General features: G+C 38.0%; 1 protein-coding gene across 1 annotated transcript; it reads right to left on the reverse strand.

Annotated features, from left to right (window-relative positions):
• Positions 1–26: 26 nt before the first annotated feature.
• On the reverse strand, positions 27–27,986 carry LOC134531458 (uncharacterized). Its single transcript, XM_063367172.1, has 5 exons — positions 27,854–27,986; positions 20,642–20,776; positions 17,574–17,726; positions 4,200–4,337; positions 27–1,132 (listed from the first exon to the last, which is right to left on the reverse strand). The coding sequence occupies exons 1-5, from the start codon at positions 27,942–27,944 to the stop codon at positions 1,062–1,064; spliced, it is 588 nt and encodes a 195-aa protein (XP_063223242.1). The 5' UTR covers positions 27,945–27,986; the 3' UTR covers positions 27–1,061.

Below are 27,986 nucleotides of genomic sequence, written 5' to 3' on the forward strand. Positions count from 1 at the left end.
TTAAAAATACATAAATACATTCTGCACATACCCTTCATACAGACGTTTCCGTTTAAAAAAAAAGTCTAAAATTAAATAAGTACTTTTTGGGTTACTAATTGCATAGTTATTTTGCTCAAAATTATATATATAATTATATATATATATGTATATTAAAACAAACAGTTGAGAATAAGGAAACTCCGCTAGTGGAGACCGCAGTCCGGTCACGAGGTTTGACAGGATCGTGGTGTCGGTAACGCGGAAGCCGGAGTTCCCCGCGGTCGCCACTGGAACAATCTAGAGCAGGCTCTATGCGGGAGGAGCGAAAAGGGGGTAGGTGGGACTAACTATTCATTGACCCTGAGTCAGAAGTGCCAACGATCCGCATTCGTACAACTTGTTTTTGTTTTTTTACATTATTATTTTCATAAATAATTATAATTAATAAATTAGAATAAACATTCAGGATATTTTTTGAGTTTCGTTATTAATTCATCTCGATTAGTCCACTAAATTTAATAATTAATTTTATACACTTAAATATAAGAATGTATTTTTGAAAAAAAAAATTATTTTGATTGAATTTATACTTTACTAACCGTGTAAATAATATTACTCGAGGCCTTTTAAAAATCTATTTCTATAAATTATTAGTAAGCAAATTTACAGTTAGTTTTCTATTACGCCAAGAAAGTAGAACTTATGACTCGTGTACTTAAAGTACACGAAACTTTTTTTTTCTGTTGCAAAGATTAAAATGATGTTAGGTTACGCATGTCACATAACTAACATTCTCGATCAATTTCGTTCTTGATAGATTTTTTTCCCCAGAGAGAAGGAAAATGGAGGGGGGGGGGGGGGGAAGGGTTGTTTGTAAGTTTTTTCACGTCATGAACGTAAGGTTGAATAAGTTATGCCAGCGTCGTTTAAAATATTCCGCAATCGTGAAAACGCATGAAATCTCACGATTTTTGTTCCTTCTTATTTTTTCAAACGCGAAGTTGCACGAGTGAGCGTGTGAACTTCGGACATGTTCGGGCGCGGGCCGAGCCGCACCGCGCATGCGCGCGACACCCGCACTAGCGCCAGAGAGCCGCCGCCACGCCCACCAGCAGCAGCGACACGGTCACTGCCACGCCGCTAGCCGAGTCTGGAACACACACGCATTACACTCACACTCGAGCTCATGCAGTCAAGGATGTTCTCTTTAATTGTGATCAGTGGCGTAGCCAGGATTTGTGTATGGGGGGTGTTAAGAAACATGGTCCCCACCCCGTATTAAAGCGGGGGGTCCGGGGTTCCTCCCCCAGGAAAATTTGGATTTGAAGGTGTAAAATAGTGCTATTTTAGAAGTTTTCGGTACTTAAATTTAAATATTTTAATGGTAAAAATTTTATTAATTTTAATATGAAATTTGTTTCAGTGATGAATAAGAAATAAATTAAATATTTGGAGCTAAAGGGGGGGGGGGGTTGAAACATTAACCCCCCCCCCCCTGGCTACGCCCCTGATTGTGATACCCGTTATGACAACAATACATAATAGCCAGCTTGCACACCCAGGTAACGAAATTTTTGAGCAAAAACCTAGCAAGTAAATAAAATATGGTAATAGTAGTTTTCCTCAAGCCAAGACTTTGCAAGACGACCTGCATGTGTTCAAAAAAAATATTTTCCTGGCTATGAACTTATTTTTTTTTTTCTTTTTGTGATATTCTAAAGCAGAATAAAAAGTTGGCCGCCCAACTAAAAAAAAAATGTAATACTTGAAACACTACATTATTTTTCTCTCTGTTTGTTTTTCCATATTGACTTTGCGTATTCTAGTATTAAGTTTTATTTCAACTGAGTAAGATTGACTTTTTTTAAATAATTAAGTTATATTAACGTTGTCATGTTTTATGCTGGCAGGCTTAGTGGCAAATAACTTGATAGTAGTTAGGAAATTATAATAAAGCTAGGTTTCAGGTGGCATGTTGAATGATTTTTTTAATGACAGATTTAATGAAGAAATGATTTTAAAGTGCGACTAAGTAAAGTTATACAAACCGTAGACACCCAGTAAATGGACCTATTGTGAATGAAAATGGCACAATTAATCACGCAAAGATTTTGAATATAAAAAATCGCGTAACTTTTAAAAAATATCAGGTTACATGTATGACAAAAAAATAATATGCAATGCGAATGGTATGAAACAAAAAAAGTCATAAAACACATCTTAAATAATAAAAACTACATGGTTATTTGTTGTTAATGCCTTAAAAATTTTCAAGAAAATTTGAATAATTTATTTTCGATCAGTAAAAATTAGTAGGTATTATTTAACTAACGTTCACTTCTTTCTTTTTCATTTTAGCAATGTTAGTTTTATATACCGAAAACACTTAGTATGCGCATGATATTCATTTGACTGCAAAAATAACTTCTTAAAAATAAAACTAATGCTGTTTAAAAAGAGTTTTCCAAACAACACCATATAAATAACAGGTTATGTCACAGCATTAAATTTTTTCAGTTTAGGAAATTATTGGTAAATTTTGCGAGAGACTCCGTCCAACCAGGCGCTGTTTTTTACACTCCAAAAATTATTTTAATTGATAAAAAAAAGTGGGAAATACTATTTTTTTAATTACGGAAAAATTCCAGAAATAATATTTTTTATTCAAATAATTTGTAAGGTTTTTAAAAAAAATATTTTTTTAAATTTTGTTTTTTTTAAATTATTTTACATAATCGTTTGTAAAAATTAATTTTACACTTAAACTTGAACCCTATAGAGGTTGTTTCACAAGGAGTTACTACCACTCACTGTCTTATTTCTTACATAAATTGGAGTAAAATAAGCCTTCTAAAAATAGGTCATACTCATAATAGTTATAGAATAATTCAAAACACTAAAAATATTACGAATACAAAAAAATACTCATTCAGATGGAAATGCAGTGATGCACTAACAAACTATGGTGTTTTCAGCTGACCAACAAAATTGAGTATCTACAAAGGATTTTTTTAAATGTTTTCTGTAATTCCATACACATGGCCGCACACTCTCGTACCCACCTACTGCATACGACAGTCTTCGCTAGCTGCAGTCACGTGCGTGATATGTGCGCAAGTATTTCCTCACGTGTTCGTGCGGTCCTGTAGTGAACAGTCTCATTCGTCATCGTCGTTCACAAAAAGCTGTTCATTGCAAGGCATTGCCAATTTTCTCGAATTAACTGATTCGATATTGGGAATAGAGGCCACACTTGTGACTCCAGATGTGGTTCTCGCCGTTGATGATACAGATTTTTCCATTTCGTTACAAATTATGAAATCAGCTCCGTATGAACTATTATTGCATCTATGACTCATCGTTAGCCAAGGAATAAGTTCATTAGTCGTTTCTACACACTGTAGTTAAAATAAAGTAGTATATTACAAAAACATGTTTTTTTTTATTATTGTCTATGTTCATCTAGAATACTGTAGCTTCGAAACGATGTAAAAATTTTGGAAAATGGTCTAGTAGTTTAAGTCTAGTTATTAAAAAGAATAAAAAAAACACACTCTGTACAGATATTTATATCGAAATGATGCACGGAATGAGTCCTAGGAGTGACGTTAGCGCCTTGTTGAACAACCTGTATTCTCGCTGGCACAGTCAGCTGGTTCTTGACGAGTCAGAGGTTGTCTCGAGCCGTGACTGAGCACGCAGTCCTTTTGTCCGCCCCAGGTCGGTAACGGGGAAACGTCTCACTCTCGGATTGCAGGACAGAGCAGTTGGTGCCCACTGTTGCCAGATTGATACCATCCGGCTCGTTAATACTTAAATTCTTATTTTGCGTATAGTCAATAATTATATTAAATGATACTATTTTTTTCAAATTTTGCTATTTGGTGATTTTTTTAAGACCTTAAATCAATAACATGATATTGAACAGAAACAAAAATATTAATATTAAAAACTATAACCAAATTTTAGGTTAAAACTGTTTGAAAACAGTCGGCATCTTTCAGTTGCGTGTTTTTAAAATATTGAATATTATCTGATGGTGGTGCTCTTGTTGAATCACAACAAGAAAATGTCCCAAATTTTCATTTAAAATTTTATTTTTTGTAAATTTATTTTTAAAATTTTGATAACATTATATATTGGCGCGTGAAGCGTCCGCGCTGTTTGCGTGTGTCTGGCAACAGAGCGCCCTGAAACGCCGGAGGGACCCCACGCACCCACGCAGGAGAGGCGGTCCTCGCTGGGGAAGAACCAGCCGGCGGGGATGCAGCTGCACGTGGAGTTGACGCAGGCCACGCGGTGCGCGTCTCTCTTGAGGTAGCAGTCCACGTCGCCGGTGCAGCGCCCGCCCAGGCCTGCCAACACACGCACGTTGTCAGTTCTTTCTTGACGTGACAACGTCTAATAAATCAATGAACGCCAGCTGCACGCAAGAAAAAGTGTCCCGTTACGCACATTGTCCCGTCTCGCTGTGTCCCGTTACGATCATTTCAAATTGCTCTTTGCTAACCTGAACCTCCTAGCATTGCGACCAAGTCCGTGGCGTAATTCTGTTTTCATGCATTTCAATGTAACATTTTCATTGCTCTTTGCTAACCCGTTCCTCCTAGCATTGCTTCAGAGTCCGTGGCGCAAATATAATTATTATTTTTGACTGCATCTTGGTGTTGGGTAAGCCATTTTCCTTCACATCATCCTTGAAACACTCTCAAACGTTTCCTACTTTTCCTATCATCGTCCTATCCTTAACAGAATAACACAGATTGGAAGAAGTTAAAAAGCAAACATGTATAAAAGTTATAGTTAAAATAATCTCTTCGTTAAAGTAATAAACATATTTGAATAAATGAGTGGAAATAAAATTAAATTTATCAATTAAATTGTAGATGTTTTTTTCACTCCTTCTTTGTATCCATACAAAATAGTGATAATTCAATAAAAATGATTCAATTTTATTTATAAAAGTATCCAATAGTTTCATCAATGTTTTGTGATGACGTCACGTTAAACTATCGTCCGTAAACCGACTTTACAGACACCAATTTTTTTAAATGGAACAGCTACATAAGTAGTAGTATAGTTTGGGGGCTCCGGAAACTGGCTTCTGGCTGTGGGGCCGGTGCCGGTGTCCGCCATGTTGAATTGTGTCGTCACGGCGGCCATCTTGGATGAGTGTAACGGGACACAACGTAACGGGACAAGTAGGACATTGACCTTTGATCCTCAAAATCCGCCAAAATTGGGCAAAATTTGCCCAAAATTCCTCAAAATTCGCCAAAATTTCCATTTCTGTGGAAAAAAGTTCCACCAAAAAATCTCAAAAAATTCCTCAATTCAAAAATTTCTCTTTTCGAGGGAAAATTTTCCCGTTTCGAGGGAAAAATTCCCCTTTTATAGTCCTTAAAAATCCCAGCGGCTGAAAATTCCTAAAACTGGCTTAAGCATCCTTAACTCAAGCCTCAGTTAAGCCATTTCTAGGAATAGGGATACCATGACCGCCATATTGGATTGTGACGTCACGGCGGCCATCTCGGACGGTTGTGACCTTGACCTTTGACCTTGACCCCGGCGGCCATTTTGGATCCGCTATCTTGGACGAGCGTAACGGGACACGGCGTAACGGGACATAGCGTAACGGTACATGTAGGTCACTTCGGCCATTTTGGATCCGCCATCTTGGATGACGTCATTGTGTTCTCGAACATTCCGGCGATGTGTTTTCCGCCATATTGGATGATGACGTCACCGTTGCAGTTTCCGTTACGGCCGCCATCTTTAACTTTTTTATTTATAATCCGATTTTAACGAAAAAAAATTTTAAAAATTATAAAAAAAATTAATTAATAAAATTTTAATAATATATTTATAAAAAAACATACATTTACGACATGGAACTCGGAGTCCTCGGTTCGAACCCAGTGAGGGCAAAAAAATAAAAATGGCGACCGATCCTTCCCCCGTGGTGACTGCTGGCAGACTGACTCCTACCACTTTTTTACAAAGCATATATATCGTCACCTAGCATGACGTCATGTCCGCCATCTTGAAAATCTGTAAATTTAATGCTATAAATGCGGGAAAAAATCCAAAATTCATTAAATAAATTAGCAATAAATATAATGATTGATTGGATCGACTAAGGTCCTTGGTTCGATCCCTGGTCGATACAAAACAACTTTAATTAAAAAAATATACTAAAAAAAGTGTATGTTTGAGAAAATAAAAACACCACAAGTTCTTTTAAAAAAATTTTATTACATAAATTCAATACATTACTACAAGTACAAAAAAACACTAACAAATTACCAAAGCCTTTTGGATTCCTCGATTCAAACAGTCTTCTTATTGTATGGACTAAGCCTTTTACATGACTTTAAATGTCTATCCGATCCGGTCATCACCACAGCCAGAGACGGACTGAAGTTCATATCACTTATATAGTCTCATTAGCCGGTACAACACATGAGTCAAATCAATAACCATGTTCATTATACGTCTCGGAGCCTTTTTTATAATGACGATGTAAGCTATCGAGACGTGAAATTAGTTTATTGCACTTATTGCACGGAAATTGATTTTCTTAGAACATTATTAGAACAACCGCTTCTTTCATGTCTGCGAGCATTTGAGGTGATAGTAAATGATGCACCACAGTATTTGCACTGATGCGAAGTACGCTCTTCATTAATTGAAGTATTCAATGCTGATGAAACTTCAGCTGATGGTAAAACAGCACACATTGAAGTCTCCCCCAGTGCTGCCAGAGGCGTTGCCAACGGGATCTGCTCCAACATCGTCGGTGCCAACGTCATGGTTCCCGTAGTCGATGGTACATCCTCCATCGAGTACGACGTTAATGTCGGTAAAGATGCCATCGAAGTCTCAAGAACAGGCAATTACACGACTTATGCACCAGAAGAAACAAACTAGGTGATCCGTACACCGTCGACGGCAGTAACAAACTGAGCGTCCTGCTGTCTAGGACTCGTTTATATACATTAACCGGTTTGAATAATACGCTAGTCAAATCAAGAACAATTTACTAAAATACTAGAGTCAAAACAACATTAAAAAAATTAAGCACCATCAACAAAGAAGGAAGCACATTTGGAAGCACCATCAAAAAAGGAAAAACAATAGGAAGCACCGTCAACGAAAAGGCAGCACATTTGGAAGCACCGACAACGAAAAGATAACACCGCCATCGAAATGGCAGCACATTTGGAAGCACCGACTACGAAAAGGGAGCACATTTGGAAGAACCGACAACGAAAAGGCAGCACATTTGGCAGCACCGACAACGAAAAGGCCGCACTTTTGGAAGCACCGACTACGAAAAGGCAGCACATTTGGCAGCACCGACAACGAAAAGGCAGCACATTTGGAAGCACCGACAACGAAAAGGCAGCACATTTGGAAGCACCGACAACGAAATGGCAGCACATTTGGAAGCACCGACTACGAAAAGGCAGCACATTCGGAAGCACCGTCATCGAAAAGGCAGCACATTTGGAAGCACCGACTACGAAAAGGCAGCACATTTGGAAGCACCGACAACGAAAAGGCAGCACATTTGGCAGGACCGACAACGAAAAGGCAGCACATTTGGAAGCACCGACTACGAAAAGGCAGCACATTAGGCAGCACCGACAACGAAAAGGCAGCACATCTGGAAGCACCGACTACGAAAAGGCAGCACATTTGGAAGCACCGACAACGAAAAGGCAGCACATTTGGAAGCACCTTCATCGAAAAGGCAGCACATTTGGAAGCTCCATCAAAAAAAAAAAACGGCTAAAAGGAAGCACAAGTTACGAGATCTAAGTCTTAGTTAGAAATCAGAATACAAGAAATAAACACATTAAATTCTTATAATTTAAATTATTTATTTTATTGCTTTACATTATACAAATGCAAGTAAAACAAGCCATTATTGTATGTAGCCAGCATTCCTCAGTTCCTTGAGTATGACGGATATTTCTTTGATGCACGAATAGTTTCCTGCACAAAGCGAACCATGTAGAAGTCTTAGCCGGTCAACCAAAATGTTTGGATCTTTCCATGATGTGTAATCATTCTCTTCTACCAGCATCTTCCTTACACCTTTATAATAAATATTATGATCTCTGGTGTCTTCCGTTTTACCACCAACCTCAGGGTATCTTTCATGTTTGAGACGGTGATCATCACAAGCTTGATCAGATTTATTTAATAAATCACGTCGTTTCCACCGTTTCGGCCTCAGCACACCGCCACATTCTTCGATCTTGGCAGCTGTAGGTGCTTCATCATAGTCTATGTCTTTGTCAACAGCCTCAGAGTCACTGTAACAATCACCGAAGAAGGAATCGTCTTCACCCAATTTACCGTAATAATTCGATTTTGATGATGTTGAAGTGTCTTCATCGTCTTCATGCTTCCTTTTTAGGAGTCCATCATTTTTACAAAGTAGGAAAGATCTACTTGAATTCGGCTGGAATATATTCTCACTTTTCACGTTAAGGATTCTTCCATTGTATTCATTCTTCCGTAAATCATCAACCTCCTTCAATTTAAGTTCTTTGTCGAGATCGGAAGAGCCAAGAAAATTATTGTCGTAATGCAGATCACTCTTCCTTAGGCTAGTAGATTTATCGTTGTCCTCTAGCTTGTACGCAGGCTTGGCGCTACAAGTTCTGCCATGTCTTTTTAGGCTCTCTCTCCGCGTAAACGACTTGCTACATCGAACACAACTTATCATATTGCGCAGTGGATTTTTAACACAGTCATTCTTCTCGTGTTGTCTTTTATTCTTTCTCAAGATAAACTCTTTACTGAAAAACTTACACCTATGTTCTTTCGATACAGCGTCAGATCCCAAATCGGAATTCATATTAGTTACTGAGACTAATGCCAGATACCAATTGAGTGTTTTAATTAGATCCAATACTTAAATAGAAATTTTTTCATATTTCATCAGCGAGAATTAATATATCTCATGCAAAAGTACTTTATGCATGTAGTTCTGCTTTTCAACAACAGATGTCGCCACATGTTGCTTGCAGGTAAATAATATTTAGTTCTTTTATGCAGGATGCGGGATGCTCACTAACGATCGCAAAAGAAGGATGGATTCGCTAGACTCCAAGGAAAAGGAAGTTCGTCTTGCATGTTGGTGCTCCACAGATGTCTCATGGCGTAATATTAATTTGACTGAGTAATGATATTTTTTAATCCCACCTGATAAAAATATTGCAAGTTTTGATTTAGTAGCAGAAATTATCGAATTAAATGTAACTCCAAATAAAATGACATGTCTCATTAGACAAAAAAAAATCCATGCAAAAAGCGGTTTCTCAGAATAGTCAGAAACACTTGAAGAAACCACAGGAATGATTGCAAGAACACGGGAAAAACCATCAAAATATTGACAAGAATAATCAGGAGCACACGGAGAAAACCATCATAATATTGGCAAGAATAATCAGGAGCACACGGAGAAAACCATCATAATATTGACCAGATTAATCAGAAGTACTCGGAGAAAACCACCACATGTTTTCTTTGATATCATAAAATTACAGGAAAAAATATTTAAAAATAAAAAAAAATTAATAAAAAAATGCATAAACAGTATCTGCTAGCTTGTAATTGTTGAGCAAAGATAGAGTTGTTTGAACAGTTATATACCAAATGTTTTATTTTTCCGAGTTGTAAAATGTCATGCAAATGCAATTTAGGTACGGAAACTCAATTGCACCAGTCTGATTAATTTAATTTTTAAACATATTTTTCAGCAAATTTTGTTTGTAATTTGTATTAGATAAATGCCTCCTGAAATCATTTACTGTAGAAACCACAGTTAAAAAATAAAAACGAAAAGACTTGTGGTGTTTGTTGGGAAAGTAACCAGTGGCTTTTTTCCCCTTATTTTTTTTTTTTTTCATGATCTCGAAAGTTTACGTCAATATTGGATCCCGGGATGGATGCGTTCTCACTAATTCACCGCTGTGTTGAAACACAGACCAGCTGTGCTGCCTGTGACGAGCGTGGCCGGTGCTGCACAAACAGCTGTCTGCGTAAACATTCGCAAGAGCCTCGCAGAACGTGTCTATTTAAGGAGTGGGCTTTGTCCATTTAAGGGGAGGCGGAACACACACAGGCAAGCATACGGACGTGGCAGGTTACAGTCATTGGCCAGAGGTGACCTGAGGTAGGGTATTTTTTTTACCAGGGTAGGCTGCCTGTTTGCGGCCGCCACTCCCTCCCCTCCCTGGGAGCACCCTCAACCCACACTTGGAGGTACGATGACAATGTCGTCCCCTGGAGTGGTCACGTGCCGGAGTATCCCTCCAATCGGGAAACACTTCTCTCAAGTAGGTTACTCACCCTTATGATGGCGACTACAGAGTCGACCAAAACGTTGGTGATATATTCGACTTGGATGCGGTTACAAACCAGAAGACAATCTACTTCAGACAGTGGCCGCGAAAGCCTGAGATCTTTATCAATCACTTACAAGCTTAAGAAACACTTTAAAAAATCAGCCAATCCAAAATCAAGATACAAAAAATTAAAAAAAAAAACTGTGCATACATTAACTAGGGGCTTTCTCTTCTTTGTCTCTTTCCAATTCTGATGATACATTTGTCATTGAGTTTCCACGCTCGCAAAGAAGTACCGTATCTGTCTCTCTCTTGCACTTCAAAGGCACACCTGCCTATCTCTTTCTTTCTCTGGCACTGATGCAATTTTACCGTCACATTCCATCGCCATGCTTTCCAACAAAAATAGATGATTACACTTCAAAACATAAAATAGCAATGACGTTTAGAGAGTTTTTAAAATTTAAATTAAGTAAATTAACAGACATACTTAAAAACATGAACTAATGAAAAATAAGGGCAAAACAACACATTGCTAACATACGACTACCTCTGAAATATTCAATCAGCCATTATGTACACATTGAAACGAGAAACCTGACCAAGTACTGAAAATTATTAAAAAAAAACATAATGAAATTATTTATGCTAATGTTTAATTGGAAAAATGCCAAGGCCTTGCAGTGCTATAAGTATTACTAACTATTTCTTGGCAACTTGTTTCCTATTAAAATAATTCATATGCATGTTCCAATTGTTGATTAAGGGGTAAAACACTTGAGTCAGATGTGGGTTCGAGACCCAGTGAGTATTGTCTCGCAGCCTTGCACCGCGACCGGTGCGGCTATGTTACTCCAGCTTCGTGTTGAGGGGATGACAGATGAGGAAAGGTTTTGGGTGGTTTAATGACGAGACAAAAATTTTAAACTATATATATAATGTTCATAAATTTTATCATTTAAAGAATGGGCAAAAAAATATCAAACATCATTCACATTTTAGTATCACTAAAAATGTAAAATAATATATGTTAACAAAAGAAAACCGATTTCAAAGTTCAGGTGTGGACTGGAGTCGATTCTGTTTTACCTCTCCAGTTTTAATCTTTTTGATGTGAAACATCTTAAGTAGTATATAATAGTATGTCCTGCGCCTGGCTTCTGGCTGAGGAGCCGAGGAGACGCCACCATCTTGGATTCTAACGTCACGGTGGCCATCTTGAATGACCATGACCTTGATCTTAGACCTTCAAAATTTGCAAATGTTGGACCAAATTTGCCCAAATTTGCCCAAATTTACCCAAAATTCACAAAAATTCACCATAAAATCCAGTTTTTTGGAAAAAAATTACCACCAAAAAAATCTATAAAAATTTTGTAATTCAAAAATAACGGTTTTGAAAAACCTCAAAAGTCATTTTGTTTTAGAAAGAACACAAAATCCTCAAATAAGGCATAAGCATCCATATCTACAGCATCCGATAAGCCGTTTCTAGGAAATAGGATGCCATGACAGCCATCTTGGATTATGACGTCACCGTTGAAATTTCCGTTACGGCCGCCATCTTGAAATTCCGTAATTTTTATGTTATAAAATCGGGAAAATTAATTAAATGCTTTAAAAAATAATCGATCGAATCTAATTCTAAAAATTAAAAAAATATATATTTAAAAAATTTACACTTACGACATGGAGCTTGGAGTCCTCGGTTCAAACCCGGCGAGATAAAAAAAAGATGGCAACAGGTCCTTCCTCCAGTCGCTGGCAGACTGACCTCCCACAACTTATTTCAAGGTATATATATCGTCAGTTAGTATGAAGTCATTTCCGCCATCTTGAAAATATATAATTTCATGCTAGAAATTCGGGAAAATTGTAAAAAATAATAAAAAAATTATTAATTAAATCCTAATAAAATTTTTACAAAACACCGTTGCAATTTTCGTTACGGCCGCCATCTTGAAAAAACGTCATTATTATGCTAGAAATTTGGAAAAAAATCTCAAAAATTATAATAAAATTTTATTAATCACATTTAAATTTAATACTACTTAAAAACGCACTTACGCCCTGAAGTCCTTGGTTTGAACCCGGTAAGAACAAAAATTAAAAATGTCAATAGTTTCTTTTTCCATGGAAGCCACCTGTCGGCTGACCTCCCACCACCAATACCAAGGTATATATCATCAGTTAGTATGGCATCATGTCAGCTATATTGTTTTCGTCTGATGGAGACCTCCATCATGTTATTAGAGCATGATACCACCATGCTAGTTTATGTTTTACCTGCTAGAGTGCAGTAATCATTTATTATTACTGACGCAACCACCATTTTGACATTTGAGCACCATCTTGGAATTGTGTAATTATTCAGCTAGAAATTCGAGAAAAATTCCAAAATTCACCAAAAAAATTGCAACCAATATACTGATTGATTTCTGTCCTTGGTTCGATCCCTGGCCGATGCAAAAAAAAAAATAATTTTATGTGTAAATTCCACAAAATGGCAGGTTCGAGAAATAAAACACCACAAGTTCTTTTACAAATGTAATATGTATCACTTAATTTATATTCTACTACAGGAACACTTGCGAAAGCCAGCAATCTTATAAAAATGTACGCCTACATAGGCGTGAAAGGCCTAATTCTAAGCTCCAATCGGTTTATACTAGACAGAGACCATCCACAACCTTTACAGACATAGTCTTCCTCTTCTTGATAGATTTTCTGGACACTGGGTTTAACAGTTTTCTTCGTGTCGTCAAAACTGTAAATTACAGCAGGCGATGTCTTGAATGCACACTTCTTCACTTTGACATCTAACGGATATGGCTTTCCATATATACAGTCCAACCACAAGTTATATTTTAAATATGCATTTGGAGCTGTTGAAGCTTTGGAGCTTTGGAGCTGATAGAACTTTGGAGCTTTGGAGCTGTTGGAGCCTTTGGAACATTTGGATCTGATGGAGCGTTGGAGTTTTTGGAGCTGTTGGAGCCTTTAGTGCTGTTGGAGCTTTAGAGCTGTTGGCGCTTTTGGAGCATCTGGAACTGTTGGAGCTTTGGAGCTCTTGGAGAAATTGGAGCTTTGAAGCTGTTAGAGCAATTGGAGCTTTTGGAGCTTTGGAGCTGTTTGAGCTTTGGAGCTGTTGGAGTCTTTGGAGCATTTGAAGTTGATGGAGCTTTGGAGTTGATGGAGCTTTGGAGCTGTTTGAGCCTTTGGAGAATTTTGAGCTGTTGGAGCTTTGGAGCTTTTGGAGCAATTGGAGCTTTGGAGCGGTTGGACCTTTGGAGCTGTTGGAGCTTTGAAACTGATGGAGCAATTTGAGCTTTAGAGCTGATGGAGCTTTGGAGCTGTTGGAGTATTTGGATCCAAAGACATTTGTACTTTACTTGGCGATATCATGCAGATTATTATAAATTAGCTATCTGATGATGTAGCAACAAACACACCTTTAAAATATAACTTCTGATTGGACTGTATATATGGAAAGCCATATACGTTCGATGACAAAGTGAAGAAGTGTGCATTCAAGACATCGCCTGCTGTAATTTACAGTTCTGACGACACGAAGCAAACTGTTAAACACTGTGTCCAGAAACTCTGTCAAGAAGAGTAAGTCTATGTCTGTAAAGGTTCTGGATGGTCTCTGTCTAGAATAAAACCGATTGGAGCTTAGAATCAGCCATTTCACGCCAATGCAGGCAAAAATATTAATAAGATTGCTGGCTTTCGCAAGTGTTCCTGTAGCAGAATAGAAATTAAGTAATAAATGTTTCGTTTCTAAAGAACTTGTGGTGATTTATTTCCTTAACCTGTCACTTTTGTGGTATTTTTAAATAAAATATTTTTTTTATCGCCCATGGATCGAACCAAGGACAGGAATCAATCAGTATAGTGTTTGCAATTCTTTTGGTGAATTTTGGATATTTTCCTGAATTTCTAGCTGAATAATTACACAATTCCAAGATGGTGCTCAAATGTCAAAATGGCGGTTGCGTCAGTAATAATAAATGATTTCTGCACTCTAGCGGTTAAATGTAAACTAGCATGGTGGTGTCATGCTCTAGTAACAATATGGAGGTCTCCAGCAGACGAAAACAATATAGCTGACATGATGCCATACTAACTGATGATATATAACTTGCTATTGGTCGTGGGAGGTCAGCCGACAGGTGGCTTCCATGGAAAAAGAAACTATTGACATTTTTAATTTTTGTTCTTACCGGGTTCAAACCAAGGACTTCAGGGCGTAAGTGCGTTTTTAAGTAGTATTTTATTTAAATGTGATTAATAAAATTTTATTATAATTTTTGAGATTTTTTTCCAAATTTCTAGCATAATAATGACGTTTTTTCAAGATGGCGGCCGTAACGAAAATTGCAACGATGTTTTGTAAAAATTCTATTAGAATTTAATTAATAGTTTTTTATTATTTTTATTTTTTTCCCGAATTTCTAGCATTGTAATTATATATTTTCAAGATGGCGGAAATGACGTAATACTAGCTGACGATATATATACCTTGAAATAAATGTGAGAGGTCAGTCTGCCAGCGACTGGAGTAAGGACCTGTCGACATCTTGTCTTTGACCTCGCCGGGTTCTAACCGAGTACTCCGAGCTCCATGTCGTATGTGTATTTTTTTTTTTTAATTATTTTTATTAAAATATTATTATTAAATTCAATCGATTAGTTTTTAAAAATTTTTAAAAAATACCGATTTTCCAACATAAAAATTACGGATTTTCAAGATGGTGGCCGTAACGGAAATTGCAAGATTAGTTTTTTTTTTTTAATATTTTTAATCAAAATTTGATAATTTAATTTTTTTTATAAATTTTAAAAAAAATTTCAAAAATCAGATAAAAAGTGAAGTTTTTCAAGATGGCGGCCGTAACGTAAATTGCAACGGTGATGTCATAATCCAGGATGGCGTTCATGGCATCTTTTTTCCTAGAAACGGCTAATCGGAGGCTGTAGACATGGATGCTTAAGCCGTTTATAGGATTTTGTGTTCTTTCTAAGGAAAAAAGATTTGATGTTTTTCGAAATCCTAATTTTTTAATTATCAAATGTTTTTCTTTTTTCAATTTTTTTGGCGGAATATTTTTCTAAATAACTGGAAAGATGGCGAAATTTGGCGAATTTTGGGTGAATTTGGCCAAAATTTGAGGGTCAAAGGTCAAGGTCATCCAAGATGGCCACCGTGACGTCACAATCCAAGATGGTAGTCGGTTCCTCGGCTCCTCAGCCAGAAGCCATGCGAAGGACATACTATTATATACTACTATCTTGGCTCTCGGTATACGGCATTCGATAGAAGTAATTTCGTGATTGGAACGGAAGTCGCATGGAACGGAATTGTGTTACCACGGTGCTGCCATCTGTGGCGGATGGCATGAACCAAAGTTCACAAAACTAACGGGAAACTTTATGATGTTAACTGTTTAATGATTTTTGACAAATTCGGCAGAATTTTAATCAAATTCCCTGACGAAATCGGATTAAAAGCTAAAATTTAGTATTTTTTTAAGGTTTTTTTATTTCACTTTTATCAGAGCCGTTTCCTTATATAATTTATCCTTTAATTCTGCATATCGAATGATACGATAAATGACGTAGCTGTTCCAGCAATTAATTCTAGCGGCAGGTGCGGAAACTACGTGCTTTTCGCTTAAATAAATGTAGTTAAAAACACTTTTTTTTTGGTACATGTATTGCGGACGGCCTTATTTTAAAGACTTCTAAGTCAAATTTCGTCTTCGAGTTTCGTATTACGAGTATTAATGTATTTGCAACATGAGAACACTTAAATTTGCTCGTTACCGAGGTTAGATGTTACACATCTCTGGCGAGTATTGAAAGAATCGACCACAATTTTTTTTATTAATTTGTAAACATCTTAGCTCTCGGTATACGGCATTTGGTAGTAGAAATTTCGTGAAAATGGAATGATGGCCGATAAAAGGAAATAAGACACAAAGATGGCGGACCCACGTGAAGCAACTTAAACTTGTAAATAGTCACTTTCTTAAACATTAAAGTACATGAAAAACTTTTTGGTTTTCCAAATTCAAATTTGTATTTGTGAAACTACCCTGGAATATATTTGTTAAACTCTTATAGTCATAGTAAATTTGAACAACAAATCTTAAAATGCCTAAGAAAACTAGCATTACACTGATTATACGACATACTCGTGTTGCAGATTATTAACAGGTTCCGTAGCGCAGTGGTAGAGCGCGCGTTTGTAGATTTCGAAAGTTAATTATTAACTTGGTTCAAACCTCGTCACTGAGAAGAAAAAAAAATCTTTTCCTTTGGGAATTTTCTTTAAATGAATTTGTTGTATTTTGCTTGATTAATCATATTTAAATGAAACGTTCACCCACCAAGTTTCAGTGAAATCGGTGTAGTGTTTTAATTTCGAATTTTGTATTTTGAAGTACGGTTTTTTTTTTACGCATTTCCGGCCGACACGTGGAACCTGCAACTAAGGGCGCGGTTACACGGGACCCTGAACTACTTCAGGTGAACATGTTTAAGTAAACAAGTTTACAAACACGAAAGTGTACGGTTACACGGTAGTTGCTAAAAAGTGTGTTTAGCTCTAAAACCGATTGTCTACTGTCAACGAATGACTGTGTTGTTGATCTCTATTTTGTAATTGTATCCAGAAAACGCGGGATTTTCTCACTTGTTTATACAGCATTATCAGCAGAAATGGAATGTGTTTACATATTGCTCCATATTTTTTTACAAATCGGGAATTCAAACAACATGCACAGTAACATTTTTAAACTTTTTTTTTATTATTTTTTGAGTGAGAGTACCTATCTCAGTTTTAAGAAAATTAAGGTCAGGATCAATTAAAAAATATATATATAATTATCTGTTGATTTTTTTTTTGTTGCATTCGGTAAAATATTACTCGAACTTGTGCCAGAAACACTTTCCATCTTGAATTTCTGCAAAAGACTGTTTATATTCTAAACAGCCAATCAGAGGCTAATGTAGAAGATATGTCGATCTGAACTACTTTGCCAACCTGTTTAAGTGAAATGGGAAATGGCCTCGAACGAAACATGTTCAGACTGTGTGTAACCGCACTCAACAGCTGAACATGTTCACCTGAAGTAGTTCAGACTCCCGTGAAACCTGCCACTAAGTTACTCGGAAGTGCTTCCAGGGATGGCGACGTGGCGCAGGTAACCGCCCACTCACCGACGCTCCGCCAGCACCTGCCCTGCAGGAAGTGGTGGTTGGCGTCGCACAGGCAGTGTCCCTGGCCGGTGGCGTCGGGCAAGCAGCGCGCGTTGTCTCCCAGGCCGCGGCACTTGGCGTCCGTGCTGCAGCGCTCGCCCGCGTACACCGCCACTGTCCACACAAGCCGCCGTGAGTCCCGCGCTCCTCGCGCTCGTTCTCGGCACGCGAGCACCACAGTTGTACACGAGACACTATCCCCGGGCTCCACGCTGGGTGAACGGCAACGGAGACGGATCTCGCGGGACATTTCGCTGCAGCTGCTTCCATCCACATTGGACGGAAACCAGTGAGATTGCATTCCAAGGTTACGAAACATCAATTTTAATTATAAAATACATCATGCTTTGAGATCATAATCACGGGCAGCGTCTATAACAAAATGAAACTAAAAAAACTAATATAATGCAACACTAGATATTCTTCTACTTGGAACCATTTCCAACGTATTTAGCACATAAACACAAGGGCGCCCATATGAAAGTTTGAAAGGGGGGGGGGGGGGCAGAATGTTTTGGGGGAGGGGGGCAAGCCATCACAAATGACAAAAAAATGGCCAAAAATGGCCTTTAATGACTGAAAATTTGCCCAAAATGCTCAAGAACACCTAATTTTTTTCCTTTGCCTGAAAGCTAGGGGGAGCCACGGACCCACCCTGCCCATAGGTATGGGCGCCCTTGCATAAACAAACATGGCTACCACCGCAGCCAAGTACTCGGCTCCTATTGGTCGCACGGAGTCAACGAATACGTGAGAGTTCAGCATTGCCGAGCTGATCCGTACGGGTCCTCCTGTTCCGTGAGATCTTTCTCCGTTTTACGTGATCCGTCTTCGTTTCCGTGTCATTGTAGAAAGGGCGTTAGCGGGATGGGGCTAGTTTTATTGAACTATTAGATAACTTCAGATTATAACTTTAGATTTGTATAAATAAAACAAAGCTACGGGCAACTTAATTTATTTAGGGACGGGACATTATAAAGCCATATATAATTTGCTTTATTTCCAGGCATTTCATGAACCTCAAAATCCCTGGTTATAAATTTTTAATTTTGTGATATTCTTCAGATAGATAATCATATCATCTAAGTTATGCCGGACCCCACTGTTAGTTCGAGTCGGCTATGTGTATCTTACTTGTATCCAAGTAGTGTGATCTATAGTCATTGCTGTTTTAAAAATAAGATTGGTTCTCATACAAGCTCACATTACCAGGTAAACTAATTATTGATCACAACACAATTTAATATGGCATAATTAAGTTATATCAGGGAGCCAACTCATCTAAACTATAGTTTCAATTTATAATCTATGTTTTCAAAACGTTCAAAGTTATTATTCTTGCATATGCAGAGATTGAATACACATCACATCATTACAGAAAGTAAATCCAAAAGGGCAGAACTTCCTGCTGTCTTGCGTTTGGGGAGGGGGGAGTTGGAATCATTTTTCTCGCTGTTTGCTTTCAAAATTATGATTTTCTTGGTGAGAATAATATATTTTTAAAGTTTTTTTGGAGTTTTGGTTTTGGGGAGGGGCATGTCTTTTCTAAATTCCACCCCTTGCGTTCATCCCTGCCTCTGCAACAGTAACTGTTGACTAAGTGCACGTATCCTGAGTACCGTACGTCTGAGATGAAGAAGAAACGCCCCTTTTATAGCACCCACTTAGAGTGATCATTGCTCTTTTTAAATGAGAATTATATATAACTTTTAGGAACTCAAACTCTGTACTCAGAACTCTTCAAGACTGTAAAGGCCGAAATCCTAATTTTTTTTCTCACATAAGCATAAAGGCAATAGAACAACACACAAAGTTTCCTATAGGTAATCTCAACAGGTAACGTCAAATTTGGATTTGTATTTTGTAATGTGATGCTACAATCTTAGAAAGATAAGGAAGGATCATAGAATGGTGTGATATAATAATTTAACTTCCTTACATAAAACAAAAATAATTTTGTTGCTACCTTAATATTAGAATGAACTTACAAAAAAAACACCTTTCTAAGTATTACGGTATGCTCTAAATATCATGTAGTGTTTTTAAAATTCCATATTGTGTGATTTTACAATATAAGTCTTATTCATTCTTCGAGTAGGTACCCCAGTTGTAAAAAAAAATAATTTTAATAAAATTAAATTCCGGGTATGTATTGGAGTGTTTTTCTTAAGTTTCATTCAGCATCCTTCGTTAAAATTGTGAAAGAAATAAATGTTATGTAGGATATTTAAGGTATTTAAATATATTTTGTTCAAAATTTTTTTTTTGCTGTAATAGCGTTGATAAAAATTTGTATCGCTTTATTAGAATGTTTACATTATTATTCAAAAGCATTGTGGCGAGTATTTTTTTTATCCCTTACTGAGAAATGTGTGCACTGTGCGTTTTTTTTTTTTTTTTTTTAAATGGAGCAGAAATATTTATGTAAAATTTCAGATATTTGTAAATTTTTACATTCATATAAAAACAAATGTATCACCACAAAATGGTGTTCGCAGTTGCACTATGTTCGGATTTTTACCCGGATATTCATTCTTTGTGTTGTTTCAGTAACTCCAATAGTTAAAGTTATTTGTAAACCGTTTCTCTGAATATTTTCCAGTATTAATTGCGCAAATTGATAAGCGTAGTAAAATAAATTGAAATCTAGTTATTAAATAATTTATCATCTTTTCCATTGTTAAAAAATTCTCAGAGTTATCTCGAAAAAGGTTTTTCATACATGCAAAAATTACTACAGCCATGTGTTGCACAACGTTACAATATTGGTAAAAGGGTTTGCAAAGGTATATTTACAAAAAAAAAAAGAGCAGACTTTTTTCCGAGTGTCTGCAAAAAAAAAATGTTTGTATCATCGAGGCTTTGACACCGTGACCACAGTAAGCTGGTCGGGAGGTGTCTTGTGGTTTCTCGCGCAACGCACGGGGACTCGTCGCTGGTGGGGCTGAAGGGGCTGAAGGGCCTGAAGGGGCTGAAGGGCCTGAAGGGGCTGAAGGGGCTGAAGGGGCTGAAGGGGCTGAAGGACTCACGCCTGACGCAGGAGGCGCTGCTCCCCGAGCTGTAGTCCGGCGCCAGCCCCTCGTCGCACTTGCACAGGCCGGTGGAGCACCGCGAGTCCAGCAGCCAGTAGCAGTCGCTGTCGTCGCTGCAAGGGTTCCTCATGGCTGCGAACACCACACCGCGTCCAATTCAGCGCGCAGCGAGTGCTACAGTGTGATGATTTTTTTTTTGTAATTGGAACAGAAATATCCATATAACCAGGGGCTTAGCCAGGGGGGGTTTTAGTGGTTCAACCCCCCCCCCCCCCCCCCCCAAGCTACAAATCTTTAATTAATTTCTTATTCATCACTCACACAAATTTCATATTAAAATTAATAAAATTTTTACCATTACAATATTTAAATTTAAGAAACGAAAACTGCTAAAATAGCACTATTTTACACCTTAAAATCCAAATTTTCCCGGGGGAGGACCCCCGGACCCCCCGCTTTATTAAGAGGGGGGGGCATGCTTCTTAACACCCCCCATACACAAATCCTGGCTACGCCACTGCATGTAACTACAGATATTTGTAATTAGGCTATGTACATTTACATGAAAATAACTGTAGCGCTACAAAATAGTGTTCGCAGTAATACTGGGTTCTGATTCTTATTCTTGCATTTATGATTTTTGTTGTTCCAGTACCTCCAATAGTTAAAGTTATTTGTAAACCGTTCTCTCAATAGCTTTCCAGTATTGACTACGCACACTAATTAGTATAATAAAACAAAATAATGTCCAATTATAACACATTTTTAATCATTTTCGTGGTATAAAAATATATACTTGAATAAAACATAAAGTAAAGTATCAGACAATGTGTCAATTTTCGAAAGTTATACTCAGGATTATCTCGAAAAACATATTTCATATACATAAAAATTAATCATAGTCATGTGTGGTACACAATTACAATATATTTCTTGTATCATTACAAACTATTTCTTGGTAACTGGTTTCCAAAGAATACTTTTGTAAAAGTACAGAACATTTTTTTTATGTGTATGTAATCTATTTTATCGCACAGCCTAATGGGTCAAGAACGAGTCATCAAGTTATGTCCACAAATTTTCTCGTCAATGTGGTCAAAGCCGTTTTTGTAAGAAACCACTGAAATATATTATAATTTATTATAACTAACTTTGATTCTCGGAAAATAAACACGTAGACAATCAGTAATATAGATGTATTTTTCGCGGGAAATCATCTGAGAAGCAATACAACACAATAAAGCAATAGAGTTGGCCTGTGCCAGTGGTTTAAGGGTTTGTGCGTATTTGAATTAGTGAGACGACGTCAGTATGATTAAGTGGGATTTGCTAAACATATTGTAGGACAGTAAAGGAATAAGTACAATAAATACAAACTTGAATATATAACCAAAAGCGTAGGTCAAAATGTACTTCGCTTTGGTTGGGAATGGGCATATCTTCTGCGGGAGAAGCTGATTGTCCGATGAGGTGTCGGAACTGTTGTCATCTCTAGTTTCCAAGACAACGGCCCAATTGGTCCACAGAGAAGGGGGTCTGACGCGAAGATATAGCCTCCCGACACTTACGGCAATCCTATGCCTCCATGTGGCACCGATGGTTGATCGAAAGATCTGCAAAAGAGGACTCTGCTGGTAGGTACCCAGCTTTAGGCATCCTCACTTGCCGGAAGGATACCAGAAATGGTAAAGGACTGAATCTGCAGGCAACGGAAGATGCGACAGAAGCCTTTCTGAGGGTTCGACTGCCTATCCCTGGTGATGTTGGGTCCCAAAGGCCTGTCTCTTGATGACGAGACATCAGCCAATGAAATGGAGAGGACTGGGTGTGCCACTGGCGGGTCGGTTGCACCCGGGCCTTCTCGGCTAAAAAAACCTCTTGAGCCGGGATGGGAGTGGGAGAAATATCCAAGGTTCGCCGAGGTGCTTCTGAGTCCATAAGGCCAGTGGTGGTTCCAGCAGCTGTATCTGAGTTGTGTAGATGCAAACAGTCTTAAGCCCACAGGTTCACCAAAAGTTGGTAGTAGTGCGGGTTGGTCCTCTGAAGTAAATAGATCCCCGCTGAGATTTTCTTATCGGTCCCAGACTAGATTGGGGAGGACTCGCACTTGGCAGTGGTTCTCTGCTTGGAGCAAGCAGGAGGATCCTGAGCCCTGAGGAAAGCTGACACAGTGAGCAGCGATACAGCTCTGGTTACAATCTTATAGCTACTAGAAGTTTGATAGGCCTCCGCCATACCACGGGTTTCCTGGATGATTGAGGAGTCCCAGATGATGTTGTATATCGGGATAAGGCGTCAGTATAACTGTCTTCAGGTAGCACGGGCAGTCAACTGTCTGGTTAGTTACTTCCTGATTTCGATTTGAATGAGTGTACCTTCTTCTGGTAGCAGATTACCCCCACATAGTTTTGGCCTGATGGGAGGAACCAGTAGGGTGCAGCCAGCCTGTGGTGGGTTAAAGGGCATGTACAATGGGTTGCGGTCGGCTGAAGGGTTGGTCGCAAAGGTCGGCCCCACACCTAAGCATGTAAAACCCCGGTGAAAGTATTCTTGACCTTCGGAAGGTTGCTTTCAGTGCCTGAATTGTGATCCCATTCTTAGAACAGATTAATCCCTGGTTCTAACCTATTGGGTGCAGCTACAGGGAAAGATGGAATTGCGTGTGGCCGGTGGTTCAGAGATGTGATCTCGGAGATCATGTACTTCGCTTGGCAGTTTCGCACTTGGCAGTGGTGCACCTATATCTTGGAACAAGCTTGGAGGGTTCCCTAGCCCTTCGAGTGAGCGACGTTACGGCTCTGGTAATAGCCCAGACAGCTATAAGAGGTTAAATCGGCCTCCGCTGGACCACGGGTCTTCTGGGTAACTGAGGGGTCCCATAAAGTAGTGACAGATCGGAGTAGTTGCCAGCAATATGTGACCATAGGGATACGGACACTGTCAACAGCCTGGTAAGCTAAGTGAGCAAGGGGTTCTTGGTGGTGGCGATGCTGGGATGGGTTGTATCGGCCTCTCGTTGTAGCTAGATCTTTAACAGCTTTTCCGATTGTTATTGGAAGGTGCATATCTTCTTCTGGATGCGGATAACACCTGCAACCTTTTTAGCTCTGTATTGTGCTGGGACTGGAAGTCCTGTGACAGTATAGCCGATGTGTATTGGTATAAGGGCTAGTGAAATAGAGTGGTCCTGGCTGGAGGTTTGGTCAGCTTAAGGTTCAGCTCTTTCCCACATAGTAACACCCTGGCGGGGACAATATTGAAGCCAATGAAGGATGCCTTCAGTACCTGACTGGTGATGCCAGTTCTCAGCCCTCGCAAATAAGATCTGGACTGTTTGTAATGAATGCTGATATCTGGACCTTACGGTGCACATGCTGGAATCCAGTCTTTTTTTTGCAAGAGAAGATAGCCCGAAAACATGTACTTCGCTTGCCCTCATATCAGTGCGAACTCAACCCTTTATGAAATGGTATGGGGGTCGAAGTGAAATCATTCGTAAGTCTGCGTGACACAAATTTAAGCCCGCGTGATATGGATTCCTTATTAACAAAAGGTTATGATTATCTACGAAAACAAAACTGGAAAAAAAATGTAGGAAAGGTGAAAAACATGAAGGTGAAAAAAGAAGAGCTGAAGAATTTCAAGATGATGAAAGGTTTTTGATAAGTTTAGCCTCATCCACTTTATCCCTGTCGTCTCCAACGCCCCAACCTCATTCTCCTAGTCAGCCCGGCGCAGCTGTTACAGAGAGAGTATCAAATTTGGCCAGCGGTAGTGATAGTGATTATTATGTATGTGATATTATTAATTTCTTTATCAAGTTCATGACACAATTATCGTATGAATTCTTATCAATGAATGTGGTTGAACGATTTCTTGTTGTAAGTTAAAGTAAAATATAAAGTAGCGATTTATTCAAAAATTATATACGTTGATATTATAAAATATTATAAATTAAGATATTAGTTCTTAAAATATTTTTAGTTAGAACTCCAAAGAAACACATAACCTGAAATTAGTAATGTGTTAGAGCTTTGGCAACAGTGCGCGCCTAGGCCATTTTCTGCAATGTAAGAATGAGACGATCTATAGCTGTGCTGACTTGTACAACCAGGGGTGTACATACGGGAGGGGATAGATGGGATATCCCCCTCCCCCGAAATCCTAAAAAAAATAGAAAACACTTTTACTAAATAAATGTATAATAAAGCATAGGTATCGTATGTTTTCGCAACCATAATTTGATAAACTACCTTGGCTTTCAAGTTTGAGTCTTGACGCAATGTTAGTGCGTACAGATCTGAAGATGTCTCCTGCAGTGCAGACAGAAACGTCTATACATACTACCACTGTGACGATGCTTAGATCCTTAACACTGTTTTAAATAATTTGGTTTTTGCAGAAGTTTATTGTGTTCTTAATACAATACTATCAAAAAAGCGTAAATTTAATCGTACATTTACCATTTCATTAAAAGCATTTGAATAATGCTGACATAACATGATATGTCGCAACACATTGTATTTTATATTAGTCTGAATGATATTATAAAGAAATAATATGATATCCAAACCAAGTTAAAAGAGCCACGAATAATTATTTAGCGTGGCTTTTTATTCCTTTCCTTGTTTACCAGTCACTCAGGGCTAGTCAGTGAGTGCCAAAATATTTGTGACCAACTCATAAATTTGTTTTCTGCTTATTTTGATTACAGATTACTCATCAAAGAACTTTGTATGACATTGGAAAATCACAGAAAATAATCTACGTATGGATTTATTAAAATATATATGTGTACATTTAAGGACCATCCTATTATAGAACAGCAAATTAAAAATTGAATTTTCTCGGGGCTGGGGAATTCTGTCTGCCTGAACAAGAATATGGTCATGATATAAACTCAATTTTGTAGAAATTGGTGCACCAAACAAAGCCCATAATATTCAGCGAACCAAAACTGAACCCTAACGTACAAAACATCGACAAACTGACTCAATGCCCCAACCCAAAACGTCACGCAAAAAATCGGCGAAAGGGCTCGTTTATTAAAAATAAAGACCAATACTCTAGCGTGTGTTCGTGGCTAGTCAGAAAACTTTCTAAAACAGAGAGAAAAGGCGCACTGTTCAAACATTTGACTCGTATTTTGAAGTACCTGTGTTCTGTAAACGATCCCGCTAACATGACCGGCTTCTTATAAATTTTCTTAAAATCCGTTTAGGTAAATATAAATAGTATCGTACCAAGGCAGAAGTCTGTCCTTCCTCAGTTTCTCTGACTTTTCTATGTCTTGAGAAATTATTATAAGTGTAATGTTGTATATGAAAGCCATACTGAATATTCCATGTTTTGTACAACAATTATATTAAGCATTGGCAAAAAAAATAGCATATCTATACGACCTAAAACGCCCGGGCATTAAATCCCTAGGTCTTTTTCAATGTCGGCTTGCTACGGACGAACGCACAGTATGTTCATAGTAAATATTAATAAAGACTCCCAAAAATGATTTACACCGCAAGCACAGTCGCTTCTTTAAACTAGGCAAGGTCAGCGCCGTATCTCAATTACTTGTTGAGCCGCGCTGGGCCCAAGGCCAAAACGGAACAGACGCTCTGCGTGATGAAACTCGCGCAATGCAAGCAACTATAACAGGCCTATTCTGCGACATTCCATATTAGCTTTCGTACGCGATGCTCCGACTGAGGTAACGAGAGGCCTAACGCGATGAACTGTTGCAGAGGTAACCAATTAGTTGCTACTGTACAATCTATATTGTTTTGAAAATTTTGTCGTGTCGCAATCTATGTGCTTTAATGTAAAAAAAAAATTAACAATTTGTATTTCCAAGTGTGTATCAGCAGTGAAACTAATGAGTTGTGAAGGGAAAAGCATTTAAGATTAAAGAGAGGATGGATATAAAAAATTAAAAATTCACTTATGTGTGTGTAATTAAGATAACGAAAAATTAATCTACAGGGAAATTTTTTTTCTGTACTTTTACAGGATTCCTTTGAACACCAGTTGCCATGAAATAGTTTGCAATACTACAAGAGAGATATTGTAAATGTGTAAAACACATGGCTATGGTTGTTTTTTCATATATGAAATTTGTTCTTCGAAATAATACAGAGAATTTCTTACGAAAATTGTCGCATAATTATATATTTTAATAGATTTTTCATTCCAGCATTTTTTTAAACCATGGAAAAGATAACAAAATATGCAATAACCTGACTTAATATTCTTTTATCATGCTTATTAATGTGCGCAGTTAATACCTATTAGAAAACCTATTCATTGAAAGATTAATTAATAACTTTAAATATTACAGGTACTGGTACAACACAAACCAGAAATTCCCGCGTAAGAATCCTAATCGAGTATTGCTGTGAACACTATTTTGTAGTGATACAGTTGTTTTCATGTAAATGTACAAATATTCAAATATCTTTGATTTTATTCAATATTTCTGTTCCATTTACAGAAACAATGTACAGTGTTTATTATGTTATATTTCTAAAGAAAACCTTATATCTAACACTGAAGTAGTCACAACATGCACACGGATTATTCAAAGCTATTACAAAATTGTTTACACCTGAACGAGACTCCTGTAAACTATGCAGAAAGTGGTGTTTGTTACACTGCATTCCAAGGCACTATAGTAATTATAATTCAGCCCCTCGTGCTAAAAATTACTACTCTGTTAAAATATTTAACACGAAAAAAAATTGCATCAAACGAAGATTTAACTCAAATACAATATGCAAGTCACAACTAAATTTCTTTTAAATTTCCTGAACTAACAAATATTCCTCAAATTATTTTCTGATCGTCCCCAGAAAATTCAAATGTACACTGAAAATCCAAAATTTTTAGACACACTGTGATCGAGGTTGACCCGAAAGTGCCATTCCCAACATCTTTATTTTCCACGTATATTTGTGACGTGTTACTACCCCCAATTATTTCAATGAAATAACTTTGCTTCAGCGACAAAACTGGAGGGAGTTTTAGAACTGCGATCAATTTAACATAATAATTTAAATAATTTCTCAATAATTTACGTTTTAAAAAAATGTATTTTAGCCCTAACTTCAAAGACATGTACCAGCCTCGGGAAACACTTAAGACGATATTTTTTCAACCTATTTCGCCGCGATGAACCTGCAGCCGAAGCGAGACTCGCCCCGTGTGGGAACGCACCTCTGAGCAGGTCGTCCGAGGAGGCTACTTGGGCGGCGACCGCCCTCGAAGCCAGCGCCAGCAGCAGCACGCGGCGCACGACGGCTTCCATCGCGAGCACTGAGGCGCGTCGGGCTTATCTCTTGACGCCCGC

This window comes from Bacillus rossius, chromosome 3 (assembly GCF_032445375.1).
Source record: "Bacillus rossius redtenbacheri isolate Brsri chromosome 3, Brsri_v3, whole genome shotgun sequence".
NCBI lineage: Eukaryota > Metazoa > Arthropoda > Insecta > Phasmatodea > Bacillidae > Bacillus > Bacillus rossius.

Excerpts from the sequence above, each read along its gene's own strand:
- LOC134531458 (XM_063367172.1), bottom strand. The coding sequence starts at position 27,944 with ATGGAAGCCGTCGTGCGCCGCGTGCTGCTGCTGGCGCTGGCTTCGAGG. Across the intron at positions 20,777-27,853 it reads CTCGGACGACCTGCTCAGAG|CCATGAGGAACCCTTGCAGC; the intron begins GTGCGTTCCCAC and ends TGGTGTTCGCAG. Across the intron at positions 1,133-4,199 it reads GGACCGCCTCTCCTGCGTGG|ACTCGGCTAGCGGCGTGGCA; the intron begins GTGCGTGGGGTC and ends TGTGTGTTCCAG.